Source organism: Cervus canadensis, chromosome 17 (genome assembly GCF_019320065.1).
Source record: "Cervus canadensis isolate Bull #8, Minnesota chromosome 17, ASM1932006v1, whole genome shotgun sequence".
NCBI lineage: Eukaryota > Metazoa > Chordata > Mammalia > Artiodactyla > Cervidae > Cervus > Cervus canadensis.
In genome coordinates, this window is record NC_057402.1 from 46803593 (window position 1) to 46830337 (window position 26745).

General features: G+C 39.4%; 1 protein-coding gene across 5 annotated transcripts in view; it reads right to left on the bottom strand.

Moving 5' to 3' along the window:
• Positions 1 to 26745, bottom strand: part of WDR93 (WD repeat domain 93) — a 48394-nt gene that overhangs the window by 19379 nt on the left and 2270 nt on the right. For 2 of the 5 annotated variants that reach the window (XM_043490069.1, XM_043490065.1), the window contains exons 2-9: positions 25968 to 26066; positions 19943 to 20287; positions 18744 to 18936; positions 16441 to 16505; positions 9662 to 9740; positions 7422 to 7540; positions 5501 to 5539; positions 2459 to 2543 (exon numbers count right to left, since the gene is read on the bottom strand). In XM_043490069.1, coding sequence (XP_043346004.1) covers positions 2459 to 2543; positions 5501 to 5539; positions 7422 to 7540; positions 9662 to 9740; positions 16441 to 16505; positions 18744 to 18936; positions 19943 to 20245 — 883 coding nt within the window. In that variant the 5' untranslated portion in view covers positions 20246 to 20287; positions 25968 to 26066. Of the gene's footprint in view, positions 1 to 2458; positions 2544 to 5500; positions 5540 to 7421; positions 7541 to 9661; positions 9741 to 16440; positions 16506 to 18743; positions 18937 to 19648; positions 19794 to 19942; positions 20288 to 24707; positions 24730 to 25967; positions 26067 to 26745 lie in introns of those variants that run through there. The other 3 variants (XM_043490067.1, XM_043490070.1, XM_043490066.1) reach the window with 3 other exon arrangements.

The window sequence follows — 26745 nt, forward strand, 5'->3', positions numbered from 1 at the left end:
CTTAATAAATTATGCTAAAGAAAACATCTGTCTCTCCTGAGGTCAAGAAACAGATTATCACATCTCTGTACTAAAAGCTTCCCAAAGGCCCTGCTCCAGTCATAATCCCCTGAGAAAAGCAGCAACCATTCTCTTGGCTTTTAGGTAATCACTTCATGACATTTATGTTACTTTTATGCTACCTAAATATGCATCTAAACACTACAGCTTTGTTTTGCCTGATTTTTGAGCTGTACACAGTGGAATTATACAGTGTCAATTCTATATGTGCCCTCTTTTGCTTAATATTGTGAAATTTAGCTAGTTTGCTGTGTATATTTGTGGTTTGTTCCTTTTTGTTGCTGTATAGTATTCCACTGGGTGGAAAAAATATATATATTAAGGTTTATTTACATGTTCTTTTGTTGATGGATTTTCAGTTGTTTCATGGTTTGTGGTTATTGGAAATCATGCCATTATTCCTATTCCTGTACATTCTTCCTGAAATACCTTTACTTTCAAGCCAATCAGGTATACATCTAGAAGCAGGGTGACTAACTCATTCTGGTTTGTGCAGGAGTTTCCTAGTTTTAGCACCAAAAGCCCCATGTCCAGGGAAATCCCTTGGTCCCAGACAAACTGATATGGTTGGTTACCCAGTGTAAATTCTGGGTCAGAGGATATAACTTTTCTTTAACACTAACACTAAATTGTTTTCCAGGGTGGTTGTACTGATTTTCATTGCTATCTATGTATGGGAGGTTTGATTGTTTTACATCCTCACCAACTTGGTATGATCAATAACTTTTATTTATTTATTTTTAAACAATATCATCATTGTTTTTTATTAGCAGCATTATTCCTGACTCCTTTTGTTAGAAAAACAACCTGCAGTGTGTGTGTAGATCTGTTTATAATCACTATCTTTTAATTTTAGCCATCCTGGTAGGTGTTGAGTGGTATCTCATTTTGGGTTTTTTTTTTCCTCATTATGGTTTTAATTTGCCTTTCCCTGATAACTAACTATGCTGAGCATCTTTTCATATGTTTATTGGCCATTTGAATAATCTCTTACCTATTTTATACCAAATTACCTGTCTTTTTCCTAACAATCTGTAGGAATTCTTAATAGAATCTGGATATGGACCATTCATAAGTCTTATGTGTTTTGAAAATGCCTTCTCCCAATACATAATTTGCTCATTCATGCTGTTAATGATGTACTTGGATGACTAGAAGTTCTTAATTTTAATATAGTCAGACTTATCAACTTTTCTTTTATCATAAGTACTTTTTGTCTTTGGTCTAAGAAGTCTTTCCCTACCCAGAGGTCATAAAGATATTGCCTTATATTATTTTCTAAAAGTTTTATTGCTTTGTCTTTCATATTAACTTTTACGATTCATCTGGAATTTAATTTTGTATATCATGTGAGGCAATGGCCATATGGACAACCAACACCACTTACTGAAATGACCATTCACTGCTCTGTAGCACCACCTTCACACAGCTATCAAGTGTCCATTTCAGCCTAACTCTGTCCTGCCCTCTCGACCCTGTGTTTTTCATCTAATCTTTAAATATACTATATTCTATCAACTATTTCTATAGTTTATATATATGTTTCCATCTATTATTCACTCATCTCTTTTTCTACCTTATTTTAATTACTGTAATAATTACTTTAATTATTGTAATTAAAATTACTGTAATTTATTACTTTGTAATAAATCTTGATGGAGAAATCATATCACCATGTTCTTCTATGAGAGTGAATTGTCTATTCTTGGTCTTTTGCATTTGTCTCTTTGTTTTTAATGGCTGCAAAGTACTCTGAGTGTACCAGATTTACCTCGCTACTCTTATGCCTCTATAAATAGCACTGCAGTAAACATCCTTGTAGGTATATCCCTAAGGTCATGTGTGAATATTGAGAGAATAGACTGTATGTCCTCTGTCCACAGCCAACTCCCACTTAATTCTTAAAACCTTCTCAGATGTTCCTTCTTCTGACAGAGCCTCTGCCTATTCCCTAGGCAAAGTTAGTTACTCCTTCCTCTATGTTTTTCTGGTCCTGGATGTCCCCACTGCTGCATTTAATCGAATCCTACTATTATGGTTTCCTCCTATTCTCTCTTTGTTCACCTGCAGCTTCTAGAGCATGGGTGATGTGTCTTACTCATCTTGGTGCCTGGTGCATTATTGGCCCTCAGCAAATACTGGTGAATGAAGTAACACAGGAATGTAGGAATGAGTGAACTCCACCAGCACTCGGGAAAGGTGTCTCTTTCCTGATGTCCCAATTCTTTTAGTTAATTGTATCCTTGTAACATTTATACTTTTAATCTTTAGGTCCCAGAGCCTATGACTTGTAAATCAGATACTGCTGCTAATGAATGAAAAATGTGGAGAAAGAGAAAGAAAAAAACTAAGAAATCAATGGCAAAAGGAAAAACAGTATTCATGGAGTTATACGTACCTGTAATTGGTTTGGGTGGTTTGATTTTCATTATTTGAACTGGAAGACTCAACTTAACATCTCCTCTGAAAGAAATGTTCATATCCTACAATAAGGAAAAAGCACAGGTAATAAGCCAACAAAGGAGATAAAACAGGATCATTAGAAACACTGATTTCAAAAGAAGTTGAAAAAAGAAGAAAAACAAAGAAAAACAGGTGGGACAAATAGAAACTAAGCAGCAAAGTGGTAGAGTTAGACATAAATACATAAAAAAATCACATTAAATATAATGGCCTAAATGGCCTAAACACCCCAATTAAAAGGTAGAGTTTGACAGATTGGATTAAAAAGGCAAGACCTAATGATATGCTATCAAAAAGAAATTTATCTTAAATATAAAGATTTTAAAAGTATAGAAAAAATATATCTTATAAACTAATCAAAAGAAAGCTGAGGTTGCTATATTAATATCTGACAAAATAGATTTCTGAGCAAAAAATGTTACCAGAGATCAAAGGGTCATTGAATAAAGATAAAATGGTGAATTCTCAAGGAGATATAAAATTCTAAATGTTTCTTGCACCTAATAACAGAGTGAAGCAAAAATTCTTAGTGTGAAAGCAGAAATAAATCTACAGTCTCATAGATTTCAACACTCTTCCCTCAATAATTGATAGGATAAGTAGACAGAAAATCAGTAAGAGTATAGAGGGGAAAGCACTAAGGATACAGAAGACTTGAACAACTTGGACCAATGACAACCGACTACATGGTCTTTTCAAGTCCACATAGAATACTTAACAGAATTAACCATATTTGGGGCATAAAACAAGTCTTAAGAAATTGGAAAGGTTTCAAATTATATGAAGTATGTTCTCTGATCACAGTGGAATTCAGTTATAAACCAGAAAAAAAAAAAAAAAGAAAGATATCTATAACATCTCAAGTATTTGGACACTAAATAATATGCTTCAAAAATAATCCACTGATATCGGGTGGAGAGGGAGGTGGGAGGGGGGATCGGGATTGGGAATACATGTAAATCCATGGCTGATTCATATCAATGAATGACAAACCCACTGGAAAAAAAAATAATAATAATAAAAAAAAAAGTTAAAAAAAGCAAATTAGGAAGTATTTTCAAAAATGAAAACATAAAATATCAAAATTTGAAGGAAGCAACTAAAGCATTACTTAGATGTAAGTTTATAGCACTAAATGCCTATATTATGCTGTGAAGTTCCTAAGGTCTTGGTGCTTGGTACAGGCACACAAATATTTTAGTGGAACAGGATCAAAATGTAGAAATATACATAGGAATGATACTTGTGTTGCAATTGCTACTTTTAAAAGATAGATCAAAGTTGATCTCTTCCTTGCTCCATTCACAAAAGAAACTACCATGTGTATAAAAGAGTGAAATGTGCAAAAAAAAAAACAACTAGGAAGTATTAGAAGAAAGCACAGGAGAATTTATTTATAGTCTTGAGATAGAGAAAGCCTTCTTAAGTGCAATGGTTGTAAAGAAAAGGTTAAAAATTCTGACTATAACAGAATCTAAAATGTCTTTACAACAGAAAAGCACATAAAGTAAAAAAGGGAAACAACAGTTTGGAAGAAAATATGTAATTGGCAAAAAATTCACAGGCAATTCACAGAAGATAAGACCTCAATAGCCAATAAAAATATGAGGAGTTTAATGAAAATTAACATGAGACACTATTTTGTTTCATCAGTTTGCACAAAAAATTAATTAATAATATCAAGGTTAACCAGGCTGTGGAGAAATTGATTGATTGTAAATTGTCACGCCATTTTTGGAGGACAATTTAACAGGATCTGTATTAAAACTAAAATTGCACACATCCTTCAGAAGCACTCGGGTACACAAAGAAGAGTTTGCAAAGATTTTCACTGTGTTATATAAAAGCCACAAGTTAGGAAAACCTTCAATATCATCAATGGATGAACAACCAAATAAACTATGGTACATCTTTAGTAGGAATATAACAGAGGATGTCAAAAGAACAAGGTAGGTTTGTTTGACATTGCAAAACTTTGCCAATAAGTTGATTAGTATAAAAATGCAAGTTCATAAGAAAATCTATATAGTATGATGCCACTTATATAGAAGAAAATTCCGATAAAATGAAAGTATATTTTTTCAAAATAAACTGATATCTGAATCAAACTATATATTAAAGGCCTATAGAAAACACACACCAAGCTAATAATGGTGATGATCTCTGGAGAGGGCTGCTGAGTCTGCATTACTTGGTTCTTCCCAAAGCGATGTGTTCACATAGCATTTGTATAACTTGAGACAAAATGTAATTTTAAAAGGGATAAAGGAGAGGCCTCTGGAGAGAGACTTCCATTTGGAAGTTGACCATTTCTCTTCTGATAGGCTTGAATCACAAGACCTAAGCCTCTGGAAAGCATGCTGCGCTCTTTGCCTCAGAGGCAGAGTCAGGAATCTCCAGGGAAGCCAGTCTGTGCTCTGCTGTATCCCAATACAAAGGTGACCTCCAAACCAAAATAGAACAAAAAACCCCAAACACCAGTTTGGTGGATTGGGCTGCTTACATTGGCAAAGGCAAGTTGGATTCTATGGGGCCTGAAGTATGTATGATTTAGGGGTCTCTGTAAGAAAGAGAATACAAAGTGCCTATGACCACCTAATACAACTCAGTTTGGGGGCTATTGTGACAGAGGGGAAGTTTGAGTGAGAGGAGATGACGGTGATCTTAAGTGATTATGGTTAAAACATGTTACTTTTTCCAATTTTACAAAAGTCCATGACCATGTGAAAACACTGGTAAGGCCCCTTATCTCAGGGAAACTCACCCCTGAACAAATGACTTGGGTCAATTATCCTCAAGGATAGGGAGCTATCTTCAAGAGAATGAGGGACAAGATCAAGTCACAGAGAATCTGAAAACAGTGCCCTGGGGAGAATATTTTATCAATATATTTGACATTTAGGGTAACTTTAAAATAAAAAAAAATCTCTAACATGCAAGTTAAATCTCTTTGGAGATATTCTTTAAAGTTTCTTACCATATCTAAACTATCTGCAGTCACAGAATCAGGAATGTTCTGGGGAGAAAAATGAGAAATTAATTCATGATGAGTTTGGTATATGTTCCCCTTCTTCTGTTAATTTTTTGAGTTGCTCCTTCTTCCCCCCAATTACTCTTGTGAGATGTGAACTCATCCCCAAAGACATGGAGGGCCAATATTTGTGCGGTCCTCTGGCCTGTAGGATTTTAATACATGATACCTGTTCTCTAGGATCTTAAAATGTATTGGGGAAAACAAGAAATCATTAGTGACGTTAAGAGAGAATATGAGCAGAAGGGAGGGGGTCGGCTAGGAGACTATTACAAAAATCTAAGTTAAAGTGAATATTTCTGATTGGCAAAATATATCAGTGATGTTGACAATTATTATTTATAAGTAACTATAAATATAATTCACAGTACAAGAGCTACCACTGTAACAGGCCTTAGTGACTGCCTCTCAGTGTATAGAAACTGAGTGAATTATGGTGAGAAATCACCCCCATTCCAAGGTGCTTTTCCCACTTGGATAATTAGTTAATCCCTCAAAAAATGTATCTGTTGGGCCCTGAGTAGGATGCCATGGGGATGGTTGACAAAAAGAAGCAGAAGGTACAACAACCTAGAAATTTACCATCTAGTTAGGAGAAAAGAACTTTCACGCACAACAGGATAGTATATGAGAAGTGTCAAAGAGAGGTACAAAGAATAGATTCTGTAAGAGTTTAGAGGAGGAATGTCTCTGGGCCAGTAACCCTCCCAGAGATACAAAAAATCACACCTTGCTATGAAGACATTCACTGGAGAGAAAGGGCATTAATTCAAAGCCACTCAATGTACTTGGCATTGAATGTAAATCTCAATCTTGGTCTCGTAGATTAATTTCACTAACACTTTATAGCACATAGCACAATATGTTTTAAAGGCGTCCTCAATTGATATTTGTTGTATGCAATGGCAACCCACTCCGGTACTCTTGCCTGGAAAATCCCATGGATGGAGAAGCCTGGTGGGCTGCAGTCCATGGGGTCGAGAAGAGTCGGACACGACTGGGCGACTTCACTTTCACGCATTGGAGAAAGAAATGGCAACCCACTCCAGTGTTCTTGCCTGGAGAATCCCAGGGATGGCAGAGCCTGGTGGGCTGCCGTCTATGGGGTCGCAGAGTCAGACACGACTGAAGCGACTTAGCAGCAGCAGCAGCAGTTGTTGATTAAAAAAATAATAAGTACACTTTGGGAATTCCCTGGTAGTCCAGTGGTTAGGACTCTGCACTTCCACTGGGCGGGGCATGGGTTCGATCCCTGGTCGGGGAGCTCAGGTCCTACATGCCACACACAATGCAACCAATATATATAATAACTGCACATCAGACAGATGAGAAAATTGTCTTAAAATCTTTTTTTGCTTAAATATTATATTTTAAAGAGATGGCATGAGTCCCAGGGATCACATGTAATTAAACTGAAATAGTAGAGTTCTACCTACCTTCTAAGAATAATATAAAGAATACATATATTCCCATATATTTAGAACAACTCCTTTATACCATAATCTGGAGAGTGTAGTGGAATAGGAGACATGGAAGGATCATTTCAGCCCAGGAGGGGAAAAAAAAAAATCTATTAGTCAGAGTCAAAAAAAAAAAAGACAACATTCTCCCAGAGAAATGCCTGGGAGTGGTCTTGGTGGAGAGGCAACTCCCAGACAAGAGAGATACCGTGTTCCACCGTTTAAGACCCCTCTGCTTTTTAACCATCTTATTTTAACCAAAGCAAACTGACTTGAGAGACACAGGCCAGGGTGCCTCTTGTCCTGTCTTACAGCCTCCAGACAGGCTCCTTCATCTTGAAATTGCAAGGAGGTGCGCTAGATGTGGGCAGGGAGAAACTTATCAGTTGAAGACAGGTGTTACCTACCAATTGCAGCTGCTGTCTGACTTTTTTCTTTGTATTTACGGTGAGTTGGGGGTACTGCACTTCCTTGATCCAAGACTCCTTGGGCAGTTTATACACATCCAGCCAAATGTCCCCGGCTCCTGCATTGGGAAAGAGGAACCACTGAGCAACCGCAAGCAGGCAATGAGTTTCCTCAGAGAAACGGCCCATCTTCTCAGAACCACTGGCACAAGGGCCAGTGGGCAGCTTCGGAACAGCAACTTTGACAAATGGAAGGAGATGTGGTTCTGTAGCAGTTGTTGCCAGACCTCACTCACACAGCCCTGAGCTCCTCGCCCCAGGCCACTGCCTCTAACTGGAGATGGGCTTCTCACCCTCACAGCGCTGATGTAACAGTTTTAACCTAACTATCCACGCTGCCTGGTCCCCACGTTTTCTAGGTTCCAAATGGTAAATTCCACTGGTGTTTTGTGTTACAGCTATTCCCACATGGGAAGGACAGGGGCATATACAGAATCAGTAACTGAGAGGGGTATGGCTGACAAAGGGCTAGAACTGAATTGTGAGAGATGCCTCAAGAGAATTCTTCTGACCAATATTTGAGGAGATGACAGCCCATGGGATGGCTGTGAGAACTTTATCTTGTCAAAGCAACACACTCAGCTTCTGTACTGAATACCTGCCAACTGAGGAAAGGTTACTTTCCTAGAATGGGATTCTGGCTAAATGTTTCCTTAAAAAAGTAATCATATAGACATCTTGTTTTCAGACTTTTGGACTCCAGAGCTGTGAGGGAATAAATGTCCGTAATTTCAAGCCAGCCAGTTTGTGGTACTTTGCTATAACAGCCCTAAGAAACTACTACAGATAGTATAAAAGTTTCCTTTGGTGCATAAAGCATTACAAAATATGTATCTTTCTCCAGTGCCTAACATCTGAGGGACCTGGGGCAAGAATCTAAATAGAGGCCCAGATGCCAAGTCTAATTATTTAAAAGTTAAAAGTCAAGCTAATAATCATTTGGATAAAATACATTTTATTACCACAGGAATAATTGCAACAAGCAAGATCCAATGTTGAATGCCAAAACTGGTGGGCAAAACTTTAATGACAAATAGGATATTTCCATAATCTCCAAGTATCTCCCCCTGAATGTTTATCAGTCACTGTGGAGGTTTCAACATAGGTCTCAAAATTCTCTGATCATCCTACATCCAGAAAATGGTGTTTACATTCTCTCCCCTTGAGTGTGGTCTGGACCTAGAGCATGGACAGGGAAAAATAGTCGCTCAACAGTGGAGAAAGCTGGCAGATCACTTTGAGTGATCAGGGTTAACATCAGCAGTAGTGCTATCACATACCCCCCAATATAATTCAATGAAAAGAGCATTTCACCTCTGTGAGATCTTCCCCCAAATCTTTAACCCCAGTTTGAATCATGAGGAAAAATTCAAACTGAAAATCAGGGCCATTGCACAAAATACCTGACTGGTACTCCACAAATGTGTTGAGGTCATGAAAAATAAGGTAAGATCAAGACATCACACATACAGGTACAGTGTAAAAAGATGATGACCAAATGCAATATGATATCCTGGATTGTACCTTGGAGCCAAAAAAATTATGTAGGAAAAACTGGAAAAACTGAAAAAAAAAAAATCTGTAGTTTATTGTATTATACCAATGTTATTTGCTTAATTTTGACAAATGTACCATGGTTATATTAAATGTTGGTGTTAGAGAAACTGGGTGCAGGATATAAGGGAACTCAGTCATATCTTTGCAACTCTTCTGTAAATTATTTCTGAATAAAAGGGTTGGAGGGCTTCCCTTGGCTCAGTGGTAAAGAATCTGCCTGCCAAAGCAGGGGACACGAGTTTGATCCCTGGTCTGGGAAGATCCCATGTAGTAAGGAGCAACTAAGCTCCTGTGGTAAGGAGCACCACAACCATCGAGCCTGCACTCTAGAGCCTGGGAGCTGCAACTAGTGAGCCCACATCCTACAACTACTGAAGCCAGCACATCCTAGAGTCTGCTCAGCAACAAGAGAACCCACCACAATAAGAAGACCACACACTGCAACTAGAGAGTAGCCCCTGCTCTTCAAAACTATAGAAAAGCACACGCAGTAACAAAGGCCCAGCACATCCAAAAATAAACAAATAAAATTATTTTTAAAAGTAAAATGTTTTTTGGGGAAAGGGATTATTTGGAAGATACTGGAAATCTGAATCTTCTGAAGAGCCTTTGGTCAGTCTTACCCTGTAGGAGCAAGGCTGCAAAGTTCCCTCCTTTAGAAATTTCCATCTTTACACAGGTGGTTTGCTTGCTGGCGTCCTCCTGAAAAGAAGAGAGAAGCTGATTGAGTAAGTTTAGCCTGATGATAGAGAAGAGTGTATTTCAGGGCCTTTTGTAGTTCACATCAGGAAAAAAATCCTTTTAAAGATTGAGGCGTAAAAAGATGCCTCAAATTGCTTCAGATGTTCCATTTTTGTATAGGAATTGGACTAGGTTGCATGTAAAGAAGTAGAACTCAATTTTCCATCTAAAGGATTTTGAACTTATTCCCTGGTTTCATAAATACTCCTGATCATTTGCAGTGATTTCATACTGTCTCATCTCCTGGTCAGGTTGCAAACCCAACAGACCTATGAATAACTCTTCAAAATGTGTTGAAAAGAGCTCTACATGACAATGAAAACTCTGGTCAGTTGCTTGAAAAAAAGGCTCTGTCTAGGCTATAGTACTGCCATAGTCTGATTTGGCTCAAACAACATCTGTTTCTCATGATCCATGATTTCCAAGGATTTCTGGCAGATTCAGTGTCTGCTAAGACCTGGCTTCCTGGCTCATGGACCGCCTGCCATCTCTGTGTCCTCACATGGTGGAAGGGTTGAGGGAGCTCTCTTGGGCTGTAATTCCACTCATGAGAACTCTGTCCTCATGACCTAATCACCTCCCACAATGGGGATCAGAATTTCAACATGAATTTTAGTGGCACAGAAATATTCAGTCCATATTAAAAAAAAATTCAGTCCATATCAAGTAGAGACTGAATGGAACCTGCTCGAATTTTCAGCAAGGTGAAAAAGCCTCAATGTATACAGATGTGCTATACCTTTCAGGGGCTCTAAGACTAGCAAAATTAGGTGCCTAGAAGAATTAGGCTAGTAAGCTCCCTAAGTTATTTAAGGAGAGGGAGTTTTAAACATTTTGTTTTTCTTTCACTTTCTTGTTTAAAAATGGAAGTATATTTGATGTACAGTATAGTGATTCACAATTTTTAAAGTGTATACTCCATTTATAGTTATTATAAAATATTGGCTATATTCCCCATATTGTTCAAAATATCCTTGTAGCTCATTTTATACATAATAGTTTGTATCTCTTAATTCTGTAATCCTATATTACTCCTCCCTACTTCTCCCTACCCCTGGTAAGTACTAGTTTATTCTCTATATCTGTCTGTTTTTTATTTTTGGTCATATTAACTAGTTTGCTATATTTTTTAGATTCCACATAAAAGTGATATCATACAATATTTGTCTTTGTCTTTTTTCACTTAGCATAATACCCTCCAAATCCATCCACGTTGCAGCAAATGGCAAAATTTCATTCTTTTTATGGCCTAGTAGTATTCCATTGTGTGTATGTATATATGTATAATTTTGAGTTTACTTTTGCATATAGTGTTAGAGAATGTTTGAATTTCATTCTTTCACATGTAGCTGTCCAGTTTTCCCAGCACCACTTATTGAAGAGACTGCCTTTCCTGCATCGTATAGTCTTGCCTCCTTTGTTATGGATTAACGGACCATAACTGCATGGGCTTCCTATCCTATTTAGTCAACCCATGCGTCTGTTTTTGCGCAGCACCCAATGTTTTGATCACTGTGGTTTGTGGTCGAGTATAAACCAGGAATCATGATTCTTCCAGGTCTGCTCTTCCTCAAACTCGCTTTGACATTTGGGGTCTTTTGTGTATTTCCATACAAATTTTAAAGTTATTTATTCTAGTTCTGTGAAAAATGCCATTGGTATTTTGATAGGGATTGCATTGAATCTGCAGATTGTCTTGGATAGTATGGTCATTTTTACAACATTTTTATTTATATATTTTAATATCAACTTGTAGGTTTTTTTTTTTTAACTTGTAGGTTTTATAGACATTTCAAATGCACATGAAGACAGAAAATAGTATAATGAACCCCATGTATCCATTACTCAACTTCATCAGTTATAATATATGGGAAATCTTATTTTATTACCTCCTGACTTCATTAAACATTTTTATTTAATTAATCCTAACTCTTTAATATCACTTACTAGCCAGTCTGTTTTCAAATTTCCTCAATTGTCTCATAAGTGTCTCTCCACAACTGGTTTGTTCAAATCAGGATTCAAATAAAGTCCATGTAGTATATTTAGTTAATTTATCTCTGAAGTCTCTTTTGATTTATAACTGTTACCCTATTTGTTTTTCTTTTTGCCATTTTTTTTGTTGAATAAATCAGGTCATTTGTCCTATAGGTTTTTTTTCACTTTCTGGATTGGACTGATTGCATCCCATGGCATTATTTAATATGTCCTTGGGATGCCTTGTATTTCCTATAAACAAGTAACCAGATCTAGAGGTTTGATTAGATTTAGGTACAATTAAAACAAAAGGCAAGAATACTACACAGGTGTTCTGTGTTTCCCTCCAGCATCACACCAGGAGGCTCATAATAGCTAGCTGGTCTTTCTTTTAATAAAGTTCACATTGATCACTGACAACAGGTGTCATCCTGGCTCATCAATTGTAAAGTTCCCCATTAGCACTGATGTAATAATCTAGACCATTCCTCTGCAAAATGGCTAAAAATTGAGATAGTCCAATTCTATCATTCCTTCCACATTTATTGAAACTAAAAGTGAAAATCACTCAGTCATGTCCGACTTTTTGTGACCCCATAGGCTATATATTCCATAGAATTTCCAGGTCAGAATGCTGGAGTGGGTAGCCTTTCCCTTCTCCAGGGGATCTTCCTAACCCAGGAATCAAACCCAGATCTCCCGCATTGCAGGCAGATTCTTTACCAGCTGAGCCACAAGGGAAGGCCAAGAATACTAGAGCAGGTAGCCTATCCCTTCTCCAGGGGATCTTCCCAACCCAGAAATTGGACCGGGGTCTCCTGTGTTGCAGGTGGATTCTTTACCAACTGAACTATCAGGGGATCCACATTTGTTAGAATTCTATAAAGAAAATCTCTCCACTTTTTCTGTCATCATTGATTTGATTATCCAGAAATATGGCCTATGTGGGAAAGTCAAGAGAAATGCTTGATGCTCTCGTTGATGAGTTTTCAGAATACAGACTTTGTACCCTAGCAACTTCCAAAGGCAATAATGAAGTCCCTAAAAGATATACATGTTATGAATTAATTTTTTAAACACTATTGGTGTGTTGTAATTCACTAACATTACTTTGTGTATAAAGTCCCTGTCAAGTTTAGATATCACGGTTCTGCTGGTCCCAGTTCTGAAATGAGTTGATGAGTACTTCTTGTATCTTTTTTTAAAGAGATTTCTTTTTACATAAAGTTTAAAAACAGTTTTCCCTGGTGGTTCAGACGGTAAAGTGTCTGCCTGCAATGCGGGAGACCTGGGTTCGATTCCTGGATTGGGAAGATCCCCTGGAGAAGGAAATGGCAACCCATGCCAGTACTCTTGTCTGGAAAATCCCATGGATGGAGGAGCCTGGCAGGCTACAGTCCACGGGGTCACAAAGAGTCGACATGACTGAGCAACTTCACAGAGGCACAGATACTAAAGGTACAACTTGATGAGCTTGGACATATTTACATGATGAGTTTGGACATTTTATATTATAGGGTCACTAGGCAGGGCAGCAGTGGGGTTTCTCAGAGCTCTCTGGGGTCCACTCTCTGCCCCTAATACTGACTAAACTCTAACAGCATCTTTTAGTTATCTATTTTTGACTGTGCTGGGTCTTCATGTTATGCACGGGCTTTATCTAGTTGGGCAAGTGGGGGTTACTTTTTGTTGCAGTGCGTGGGCGTCTCATTGAGGTGGCTTCTTTTCTTGTGGATCATGGGCTCTAGTGCCTCAGTAGTTGCAGTAGTTGCTCGTGGGCTCTAGGACTCCGGCTCAATAGTTGTGGTGCACGGGCTTAGCTGCTCTGCAGCATATGGGATCTTCCCGGACCGGGGATCAAACCTGTGTCCCCTGCATAGGCAGGCAGATTCCAATCTACTGTACTACCAAGGAAGTCCCCAACAGCATCTTATGATGAGCATAAGTTTTAAATTAGTTTTATTAGGTATATGATAATAACATAATAAACTGCACATATTTAAACTGTACAATTTGATTAGTTTAGACATATATAGATCCCTTGAAACCAACACCACAATCAAGATAAGGAACATATCCATTCCTCCCGCCCCTTCGTAAGCCTTTCTACCACCCCTCTCCCAACCTACCCCAGGCAAAAACTGGCATTCCCTGTCTATAGATTAGTTTTGTATCTTCTTGAATTTTCTAGAAATGGAATCATACAGTATATGTGTATTCTTTTTTTGTCTGACTTCTTTCACTCAGCCTAATTATTCTGAGATGTAACCACGTTGCTTTACGTATCCCTTTTTACTGCTGAGCAGCATGTGCCAAGACTGAATGAGCCCTTCACCTGCTGACGGGTGCGGCGCGGCTTCTGGATTCTGGCTGTGACATAGGAAGCTGCTAGGAACGTCCACGTACAAATCTTCACATGGAAGTATACTTTCATTTCTCCCAGGCAAATACTTGGGAGTGGAATGGCCACATCGTATGGTGGGTGTATGTTCAATGTCTTTTTAAAAAATAACTGCCAAAGTGGTAGTGGCACTAGTCTCCACCACCAGCAGTGTATGAGAGCCCCAGCTGTTTCCTATTTCTGCTAACACTCGGTATGGTCTGTCTTTTCAATTTTAGGCATTCTAGTACACATGCAGTGATAGGTCATGCTTTTAATTTGCATTTTCCCTAATGACTAATGGTAGTGAACATCTTATTTATCTTCTATATATTCTTTGGTGAACTCTTTTTTTATTTTCAGGATATTTGCTCATTTAAAAAACCTGTGTTGTTTTTCTTATTTTTGAGTTTTGAGAGTTCTTTCTATCTTCTAGATACAAGTCTTTTATCAGATATATGATTTGCAATTATTTGCTCCTAAGTCTATAACTTGCCTTTTTATTTTTTTAACAGTGTCTTTTACAGGACAGAAGGTTTTAGTCTTGATGAAGTCTGATGTATCAATTTTTTTTCTTGTATGAAATACAGTTTCGGTATTGTAGTTTAAAGAAATCTTTGCCTAACAAAGGTCACAAAGACTTGCTCCTATGTTTTCTTCTAGAGGTTTTATAGTTTTTGATTTTTCAAATAGCTCAAATGATCCATTTTGAGTTCAATTTTGCATATCGCATGAGGCCTGAGAGCTTCCTGATAGCTCGGCTGGTAAAAAATCTGCCTGCAATGCAAGAGACCCCAGTTCAATTCTTGGGTTGGGAAGATCCACTGGAGAAGGGATAGGCTACCCACTCCAGTATTCTTGGGATTCCCTGGTAGCTCGGCTGGTAAAGAATCTGCCCGTAATGCGGGAGACCTGGGCTCGATCCCTGGGTTGGGAAGATCTCCTGGATAAGGGAATAGCTACCCACTCTAGTATTCTGGCCTGGAGACTTCCATGGACTATATAGTCCATGGGGTCACAAAGAGTCAGACGTAACTAAGAGACTTTCATTCACTCACATGAGGCATGAAAATTTTCTTTGATGAAGTCCCATTTCAGTTTTTTTCTCTTACAATTAGTGCCTTTTATGTCCTAAGAAATCTTTGCTTGCCCCAAGGTTGCAAAAACCATTTCCTGTATTTTCTTTAAAAAGGATAATGTCTTTGCCCTTTAAAGTTAAGTCTATAATTCATCTCTAATTTTTATATATGATGTGAGGTAGGGTTGAGCTTCATTCTTTCCCCCAATTTGTTTATCCAGCATTCCAGCATCATTCTAGCATCTCCCCCACACACTGAATTGCTTTGGTGCTCATCAGTAATATTTTTTATAAAATAAACTGCAATTAAAAATATACTCTTAGCAATACCTCCTCCTTTTTGGGTTTGTTAATTTAAAAAACACTTTCAAAAACCTACAGTATGCAGGCAAGGTACTAGGAATAAGAAATATATGGGTCCATGTCCTCTGCTCTCGAGGAACTTACATCCAGGAGAAGAAACAGTCATATAAACAAGTAAGTATGGAGGGTGGAGAAACACTGTGAAAGAAACTCTGTCCTATATGGTGGTGACACAGCAGGGAAAGGGCAACTTCTCAGGAAAGTATCTCAAAGAAGAGGATGACTGAGCTGGTCTTGAGGAATGAGAGCAATTTAAGAGGCACACACAGTAGGCAGGGAAACAAGGAGAGCTTTCTAGGCGGAGGGAAGAGTATGGATAAGAGAACGGGATGTGAAGCAGCCCGGAAAATTTAGGGACTTGTTAGTAGTTATTAGGGCTTCCCTGGTGGCTCAGTGGTAAAGAATCCGGCTGCCAATGCAGGAGACACTGGTTTGATGCCTGGGTTGGGAAGATCCTCTGGAGAAGGAAATGGCTATCCACTGCAGTATTCTTGCCTGGAGAATTCCATGGACAGAGGAGCCTGGTGGGTTATAGTCCATGGGGTCGCAAAAGAGTCAGACACGACATAGCAACTAAACAACAACAAAGTTGTTATTAGATATGTTGATCTGGTGCTCAATTTGGACTGGAGTTCCTTAGTAATTTTCTTCTCTTGACAAGAGGGTAAATAAATCCAAGGCATTCAGTATGTACTCTCTGATGGTGAGGGATCTTTCGGTTGGATATTCTGGAGGAGGCTCCCTGGCCAGGGAGGTCTCTACTTCTCTCTACTCTAGGATAGCTGTCATTGCCTCCATGTTAAAAGTAAACTTGATTTGCTACAGCTTTTGGCCCAGCTATTGATGAAAGGACAGGAGCTTACCGATTCATTGATGGCTTTGATGAGGTAAAGACCATCCTTATAAAAATAAAACAGTCGAACGATACCTGAAACAGAAAAATAAGGAAGATTGAGAGACAGACAAGTGAGCTGAAGACAAATTGTAATTTTATATGTTTGACTTTCTGAAATATCATGAGCTTGTGCATTATTAGGCTTCCTTCCCAGCCCCTCCACTGCCCGTGATCATCTTGGTTTCCTGGGCTTCTTCCACCCCTCACTTGAAATGTTTTAAGTTATTCTCACTCTTAGGTCATCTCTAGCTACACTGGCCCTACCTTCTCCTTTTAGAATCTGTTTGTAAGCACTTCAGCTACACTGGTCCACTCCTTGATTTCCATCCACCTGTTTTAGCACATCACCCCAGTGTTTCACAGTGTCATCCAATCACTTCCTACGGCAGTGGTGGTTTAGTCACGAAGTCATGTCTGACTCTTGCAACCCCATGTACTGTAGCCCACCAGGCTCCTCTGTTGATGGGATTTTCCAGGCAAGAATACTGGAGTGAGTTGCATTTCCTTCTCGAGGGGATCTTCCAGACCCAGGAATCAAACCCGGGTCTCTTGCATTGCAGGCGGATTCTTTACTGACTGAGCTAAGAGAGAAGCCCTCACTTCCTGTGAGTGTTCATTATTCCTCATGCGAGTGCATGGATTCTCTGAGGGAAAGGATGGTTTCTTCCTCTTCTATGTGCCTCATCTCTCAAACCCCAGCAAGCTCCTCATGAAGTTAATTTTGTCGATTCAGTAAGTAATTCGGTCATTCTAATTCCCACTTAACCTAAGGGCTCTAGTATATGATCATCACCCACAGACTTCTTGCCACTTTCTTGAGGTGCCCCCCAGACACTCATAACCTACCTCTATTGCCATAATACAGACTTTCAAGAGGCACCTGGCCCGCTGTGGGTGAAAGTCTAACTCAACCCAATAAATATTCATGGGATATCTGCTCCAAGACCACAAAGGAGCGAAGGACAACCAAGGCAGTCTCCATCCTCCAGTTTATCACATTCAGAATCACACAGACATGAAACCAACTGGATATAATGCAGTGTGATAAATGCAATCCTATCGTCAGACCAAACTCCTCCTGAATATCAACATTCCTACTCCAGGTGCCTCAAACATGTACATGCGCAAATTGAAGCTTTCAACTCATAGTCCCCTGAAACCTTACTCTCCTATAACTGCTTTTCAAGGAATGGTATCATCTTCTATCCGATTATCTAAAGGCAGAAAGGAGTCATTTTTCTTCATACCCCCCACTCCCCAACTCCACACATATGTTCCATCTCTGACCAAGTTTTTCCATTATATTTTCCTTTTCATTTTTTAAGCTTTTTATTTTGAACTAATTTTAGACATATAGAAAAACTGCAAAAATACTACAAAGCATTCCCTTATACCCCTCATCTCACTTCCCCTAGTGTTAACATCTTACAGAACCATAGTGCACTTTTCATTTAAACAGCTCCTGCCTTAGTTCAGACCTTCATAATTTCTCTCCTCAATGGATGAACTAGCTCTTCCTGGTCTCTCTACCTTTCCATTTGGGTTTTTCAAACTCCTATCAGGGTGCTCTTCCCAAAACGTCAATGGAATCAGGTCATTCTCCTACAGAAAGAGTATCCTCCAGGATACCATCCATAGTTCTCTGTACAAAGGCTCCCCTGCCTGATTCATCCTCAGGCTGAGGCGGGGAAAGCAAGCCTTGCATATGTGAGCAGCAGGACTGCTGAGTGCTGGAAAGGGTGTGGACTCCCGGGCTACACTGCCTGGTCCAAATCCTGCCTGTGCACTTTCTCTGTTGTTATTTAATCGCTAAGTCATGTCTGACTCTTTGCAAACCCATGGACTGTAGCCTGCCAGGCTCCTCTGTCCATGGAATTCTCCAGGCAAGAATACTGGAGTGGGTTGCCATTTCCTCCTCCAGGGGATCTTCCCAACTCAGGGATCAAACCCACATGTCCTGCATTGGCAGGCAGATTCTTTACCATTGAGTCACCCAGAAAGCCCGCTTTCTGCGTTACCTCTTCTGAAAAACAACAATAATAAACTATATGTATCCCTTAGGCTATTGTGAGGGTGAAATGGACCAACATATGTGAAATGTGAGAACAGTGCCTGGCACACCACACTGTCCTGCAGATGCTGGCTGCTACAACATGACCAGGGAGAACTCTCCATGTCTGGTCCCTCCCACGCCTGGAAAAAAGATTAAACTGAACAACAGTCTACAGGTATCTGTAGATTAGGCTAAAAAGGAAAGAGAGGAACATGTACCTGTTTCATCCACAGGAGCAATAAGTATTTCACTCCCCAAATCTGTGGCCCAGATGGAAATGACATCAACCTTAAGTTTCTCCCAAACATATAATTGTTTAGCATTATGCAGATTATAGATAGAGAATCCTTTGCTTCCTCCAATAAACACATAGTCTTGGGAAACATCCATGCAGTTTGGCATTGTGTTGAGCTGGAAAAAGCAAAACAAAGAGAAAAGGAACAGTTTTCAGTTACTGCCATCTGCAAGTAACATGAGCTAACTTTTCTTTTTTGGCAGCACTGTGCAGCTTGTAGGATTCTCAGTCCTCTAGCCAAGATCGAACCTCTGCCCCCTGCAAGGGGAACGTGGAGCCTTAACCACTGGACCACTAGGGAAGTCCTGAGCTAACTCTTCAAAAAGTGATGCAGGTCCTTCCTAGTTATGGTATCCCACCCAAATGCAGTGCCCATCTAAATATCTTGCCCAGATATCAAGCAAGTCATAGTATTCTACATTTAGGGGAAAGGGGCAGGAGAAAGCAAGGAAGTTGAGAAGAAATGCTCATTTACAACACCAAGCGTGGCCATAGCCCTGTGATAAGTGGACCAGTGACCCCATTCCCTGTACTTTGTTCTTCTAGAACACTGTGGAAAGAGTTGTAGCTGACACCGGGCAGATTCTTAACCACCAAGCAAGACAGTGATTAATACACTCCGAAAGATTTTCAAATAACAATAGGATGTAAAAGGTAGATGTGCATAATCTTCAGTTAACCAGAATACCCATTTACCCAGGCAATGACTAGATCCATTTTAATCAACATCAGCATGCCTGTAATCTTTCCAGCACGCACCTGTAATACAGGTGAATGAAGCTTCCTGGCAGGAATTCCTTCCCTGGATCAGGAGTTTTCATTTATTACCTTAACACTCAGTTGAGGGGACTTCCCTGGTGGTCCAGTGGTTAAGACTCTGCCTTGAAATGCAGGGGACACGGGTTCGATCCCTGGTCAGCGAGAGAGCCCACATGCCCCAGTTAGTGAGCCCATGTGCTCTGGAGCCCCTGTGCTGTAACAAAAGAACCCGCAAAACAAAATGAAGATCCCACATGGTGCGACTGAGACCCAACACAGCCAAATAAATAAATAATTAATAAAATAAATGTTAAAACCACCACTCAGTTGAGAAACAAGGCCACCTTGGCAGCTGCTCCATACCTTACTTTCTCTTAGTGGATGGTAGATGGTGGGCTGGGTCCGGCAGAGCTCAGCTGTCTTTGAGGTATCCCTCTCCTCAATAATTTCCCACGAACAGTCAAACAGTGAGTTCACCATTTTGTTGATCATTCGATACGGCTGGGGTAGGGAATCCTGCTCTTGATCTGGATCCTTGAAGACCCAATCATCTTCATCATCCTTAGACCAGTCCTTCTCTGTTGGGGACGGCACCTCCAGTGTCCCCTTTCGGGTAAAGATGGGGAGCTTCATCTTCTGACTTCGACTTCCTTTGGGACTTGCCATCACAGAAGATAGTGTTGGAAATGTCTATGAAATTCTGAAAAGCTGGTCAAAGAAATAAGCCGAGGTACTTACAGATAAAAGGGGGAAGTTATCAGAAGACAGCACATCATCCTCCTTAGCATATTCACTTATGGGCACTATTTATTCTAGAGCCTGGCACCTGCCTCATTACCACATCACTAAGATATGCTCTTCATTTTAATAAGGATATCAGCAGAGACAGGTTTTGACTATTCATATCTTTCAGGCCACCCCAAGATGACATGTGCTATGATGAAAGGAAAGGAATTTGACTTCTTGCTGCCTTTCTTCACCTCCTGATAAGAGAGTGGCTTTCTGTCCCAAATTGAATTCACCCTTTCTCTGCAACTTATGCCTTCTCCTGGCTCTTCCATCTCTGCAAATGGCTGTGCTAAAGCCAGCTGGGTAGGGGGCCATGATTCTCTGCTTGTTTTCCTTTCACCTCCAGTCAGATACAGCTCAAACACTTCCCTTCCTTGCTGTCCAGTTTACTCCTTCCTCTCTATTCCCCCTGCTGCCATCCAGCTCTGCAGGCACAGTGCCCAGAGCCTATGAGATTTTTCCAGGGCTTATAGAAATATTTGAGACCTGAAAAGAAACTGCCTAAAAAAGAAAATTCCACAAAATCAAAATAAATATTTACGAAAACATTGACAGCTTATCAATTCTACTGTGTGTACATAATATCTAAGTTTATGAGAAAAGAACAAGCAATCTGCACTTTATAAAATTCAAAACTGTATAATTATAAAAAGGTTTTCAAATGTTACAGTTAGGAAAAGGCATTTAACGTGGAACACGGGGTACATTTTAAGATGTTTAACAGGTAGTGGAGTAGGGTCTTGCACTGTTGGAATGCCTTGGGGCCCTGGAAGCCTTATAAAGGCCCTGCTACCATTATCTTTTCTCATTTGTGAGAGCACATTTGTGATGTTTCTGTGCAAAGTGAGAAGAGACTATCTGGGTTTGAGTCTGAAAGGAAAGAACCATCTGAAATCATCAGTGGGAACACTAAACTGAGCTCACACAGGGCCACGAATAATGCCTGTTTCCACCAGCAAGAACAGAAAACCTCATTATTCCAAACACTGGGTAGAGTACTCAGGAGAATCTAGCCAAGTAGTGGGAAAAGTTAATCCTATTCAAATACTATTCTGGTATTGCCCAATGAATCTTGTAAGTCAGAAGATCAAACTTAATGAAGTAACTTGACTACACACCAGAACAAATATTTATATGAATACAAATATGAATCCAAGCCCCAATAAAACTAAGTTCCCTTACTGAGTTTGTGATTACTCTACCTAAAACTTTACTCGCTTGCCTCTCTCCTTTGACTTCACTCCGTTTCTTCTCCCCTCTGACCTCAATCCTGAACACTAGTCAAGCAGAATCAGATGACTAAGACTGCAGTTGCTGATAACATCATAAATGTACTAAGATTGCTGTTATAGACACCATCATTAACGTACAAACTCAGGTTGTTTCTCCAGAGCAAGATTAAGCTCTTAGATCCCCGAGCCATGGACTACCTGGCCAGAGAATCATGAACTGGGTCATCCTAACTCCCAAAACTATGACTAAGACATGTCACAAGACAAAGATAATCCCAATTTCTTTGTTTTTCCATTTTAAAATATCCCTAAACCAAAAACCAAGAAGGAGTGGATCCAAGACTCATTTCCTACTCCCTTGCTTGGTGCCCTGCAATAAACCCTTACTTTGCTATAAACACTTGCTGTCAGAATTTAGCTTTCTGTGTCATGGACACATGAGCCCTTGCTCAGTTACAAAAATAATCAGCATCCAATGGAGCAAAATTCACAATGTCTAAGATCCAATTAAAAAATGACTGTGGTATACCCACATTATGGGATACTACTCAGTAATAAAAATAAAAAACTACTGATAAACACAAAAACATGGATGAACCTCAAAGGCATTATGCTGGATGAAAGAAACCAGTCTAAAAACTTATGTGCAGTGACCCCATCTATAAGGCATTCTTGAAAGTCAAAACTAATAATGGGGAACAGAACAGTAGTTGTCAGGAGTTATAGGTGGGGGGTGATGTTATTTAAAAAAGAAGAGCATGAGGGAATTTCGGGGATAATGGGACTCTCTCATTCAGATTGGAAAGAGCTCTGCAGAGCTATTCCCAGACAATATGATTATCTATAGAGAAAACCTGATGGAATCTTTTTTAAAAAATTTTACTAGAGCTAATAAAGTCAACAAGGTTGCAGAAGAAAAGTTCAATATACAAAAATCTATTTCTATATAAAGGCAACAATCAAAAATTAAAATTAAAAATGCTATTGATAATAGTATAAAAATATGAAATACTTAGGGTTAAATCTGACAAAAGATGTACAAGACCTGTACCCTGACAGCTATAAAATACCACTGAGTGTGTATGTGTTAGTCGCTCAGTTATGTCTGACTCTTTGTGACCCCATGGACTGTAGCCAGCCCAGCTCCTCTATTCATGGAGCTCTCCAGGCAAGAATACTGGAGTGGGTAGCCATTCTCTTTTCTAGGGGATTTTCCTGACCCAGGGATCGAACCCAGGTCTCCTGCATTGCAGGCAGATTCTTAACTGTCTGAGCCACCAGGGAAGCCCATAAAATATCACTGAGAGAAGACCTAACTAAATGGAGAGAGAGATCTTATTCATGGGCTGGAAGACAATGTTTTTAGGGCGTCAATTCTCCCCAAATTGATTTATAAAAAATTAAAATAATCCCTATGATAATCCCAGTTGGCATTATTTTTTAGAAATTAAGAAGTTGATGTTACACTTCATATGGAAATGCAAAGTACCTAGAATAGCCAAAATTACTTAGAAAAAGAAAGAATTAGAAAATTAACATTACCTACTTCAAGACTTAAAAAGCCACAGTAATCTAGGCAGTATGGTATCAGCACTTTAAAAAAAAGACAAAAAGACAACAAATAACAAGCGTTGGTGAGGATGTACAGAAAAGGGAGCCCTCATACACTGCTGGTGAGAATATAAATTAGTGAAGTTACTACAGAAAATAATATGGAAGTTCCTCAAAAAAATAAAAGTAGAGTTACCACTGTTGTTGTTGTTCAGTTGCTAAGTCATGTCTGACTCTGCAACACCACAGGCTGCAGAAGAACTACACAAAAAAGGTCTTAATGACCTGGATAACCAGGATGGTGAGGTCACTCACGCAGAGCCAGATATCCTGGAGTGTGAAGTCAAGTGGGTCTTAGGAAGCATTACTAGGAACAAAGCTAGCAGAGGTGATGCAATTCTAGCTGAGCTATTTCAAATCCTGAAAGATGATGCTGTTAAAGTGCTGCACTCAATATGTCCGCAAAATTTGAAAACTCAACAGTGGCCACAGGACTGGAAAAGGTCAGTTTTCATTCCAATCCCAAAGAACTACCATATGATCCAGCAATTCCACTTTTGGGCATTTTTCCAAAGAAAACAAACAAACAGAAAAACTATTTTGAAAAGATATGTGTATCCCTAGGTTCATTGCAGCATAATTCACAATAGCCAAAATATGGAAGCAACCTAAGTTCCCATCAATAGATGAATGGAAAAAGAAGATGTGATATACATAATGGAATATTACTCAGCCAGAAAAAAAGAATAAAACCTTGCATTTGCATCAACATGGATAGACATAGGGGCTTCTCTGGTAGCTCAGTCAGTAAAGAATCTGCCTGCAGTGCAGGAGACTCGAGTTCAATCCCTGGGTCGGGAAGATCCCCTGGAGAAGGAAATGGCAACCCACTCCAGTATCCTTGCCTGGAAAATCCCAGCGACAGAGGAGCCTGGTGGGTTGCAGTCCATGGGGTCGCAAAGAGTTGGGCACAACTGAGCAACTAACACTAGGCCTAGAGTGAACTATGCTAAGTGAAATAAGTCAGACAGGAAAGACAAGTACCATATGATTTCACTTATATGTGGAATCTAAAAAAACAATACAGGGACTTCCCTGGTGGTCCAGGGGCTAAGACTCCATGCTCCCAATGCAGGGGGCCTGGGTTTGATCCCTGGTCAGGAAACTAGAGCCCAGATGCCACAACTAAGAGTTCACACTCTGCAACTAAGACCCAGTGTGACCAAATAAATTAAATTAAAAATACTTTAAAAAAATACAAGTGAACAAACAAAACAAAATAGCCATAGATACAGAAAACAAACAGGTGGCTGCCAGAAGCAGTAGGGGATGGAGAGATATGTAAGATAAGTCAGGGAGCTGGAGAGGTACAAAAAAAAAAAAAAAAAGACAAATATATCAATGAAACTAAATAGAGAAGACAGAACTAGATTCACACATATATGGACAGTTTATTTTTGACAAAGATAATTCAGTGAAGAAAGCACAATCCTTTCAATAAATAATGTTGCATCAGTTAAATATCTATATGGGGAAAAAAGAACTCTGATCCATACCTTGCACTATATACAAAAATTAATTCAAACTGGTTGTTTAGTCACTAAATCGTGTCCGACTCTTTTGCAACTCCAAGTACTATAGCTTGTCAGGTTCCTCTGTCCATTGGATTTCCCAGGCAAGAATTCAAAGTAGACCATAGGCCTAAATGTAAAACTTAAAATGATAAAACTTCTAGAAGAAAACATAGGGAAAAACCTATGCAATCTTCAGTTAGACAAAGATTTCTTAGATACAACATTAAAACACACACTCTGTAAGAACAAACTGATAATTTACACCTTTCAAAAACAAACTTATGCTCCTCAAAAAAGGTTTAAGAAAATAAAAGGTAGCTCAAAGACCAGGAGAAAATATTTGTAGGCAAAATGCTTGTATTCAAAATATTTTGAAAATTCTTAAAAATAATAAGAAAATGATACAATTTTTTTAAATGGGTAAAAGATTTGCATTGACACTTAACAAAAGAAGATATACAGATGGCAAATAGGCATACTAAAGATGTTCTTCATGGTTAATCATTAGGGAAATGCAAATTATAATTACAGTGAGACAGTACTACCCATGTATTAGAATGCCTGAAGTTAGAAAGATAGACCATAATAAATGTTGTTGAAGATGAGGAAAACTGGAACTCTTCCAGTTGCTGCTGGGAAAGTAAAACACTACAGTTTAGAAAACAGTTTAGCATTTTCTTAAAAAGTTAAATTTACATCTACCACAATATCCAATCATTCTACTCCTAGGTGTGATAAAAGGGAACTGAAATCATATGTCCATACATAGACTTGTAAATGAACATTCATTACAGTTTTGCTTCCAGGGGCCCCAAACTGAAAACAACCTAAATGTTTATCAACAGGTAAACAGACAAACTCCTACACATTCACATCCCATTCACATCAGTGGGAACACGAAATAGTACATCCACTTTGGAAAACAGCTTGGTAGTTTCTTACAAAGTTGAATACACACTTAACAGGATTCAGCAATCCCATTTCTACATATGTATGCAAGAAAAATTAAAATGTTTCATATGAAAATCTGTACTTAAATATTTATAGCAGCTCTATTTATAACTGCCTCAAACTGGAAACAACACATATGTACTTCAGTGGATAGACAATAAACTATGGCACATCCATACAATGGAATACTACTCAGTGATTAAATATTTACAAACTACTGATATACACAGCATGGGTGAAACTCAAATGGATTATGCCAAGTGAAAGAAATCAAATAGTAAAGCTACATACTAGACTTTCTTGGTCCAGAGGTTAACACTCTGCACTTCTAATGCAGGGGCATGGGTTCGATCCCTGATTTCGGATGTACCACATGCTGCACAGTGTGGCCTAAAAAAAAAAAAAACAAGCTACATACTAAATGATTCAATTTATGATACTGTATTGAAAAGGCAGAATTGTAGGTACAGCAAAACAAACTATACAAATCTGTGTTTAGCAGCACTCTATGCTCATATCTATCATCTAACATGTCACTGCGCTGTACTTCCTCTTTTTTTGTATCCCTCACTAAATCTATTGCCATAGGCCTAGAGCTTAGCATAGCAGGTGGTACAGTTTACTTGCTTCAGGGCCAGGCTTTCACATCCTGCCCAGCTGTCATCCCTGAGAAAGCCAGGCATCCAACCCAACTAGCTCTCAGGCTCCTCAGGCCACCTAGATAGGGAGATCAGGTCTCACAGACTGTGACCCAGACAGATGGCCACTGCTAGAGGGTCACAGAGACAGGGATGGGGGAGAGGTTCACTGCTCCTCCTTGGGCCAAGGCTAGTGGAGGGCCTTAGAGAGGGCTCTGGAGCCCTCAGGACATAGTCCCCAATCTGTTCCCTGGGCCTTCCAGCTCAACCACTAGCACAAGGCGGTGTGCTGGAGGGCCTCCAAGAGAAAGCCTGAATCTGCCTCTTACCTCACTGTCCACCTGATGACCACCACACCACCAACCCCTGACTCAATCTCTTCTCCAATGGTCCCTCTTGACAGTTACCAGTGGGCAGGGCCCACTGTGGTG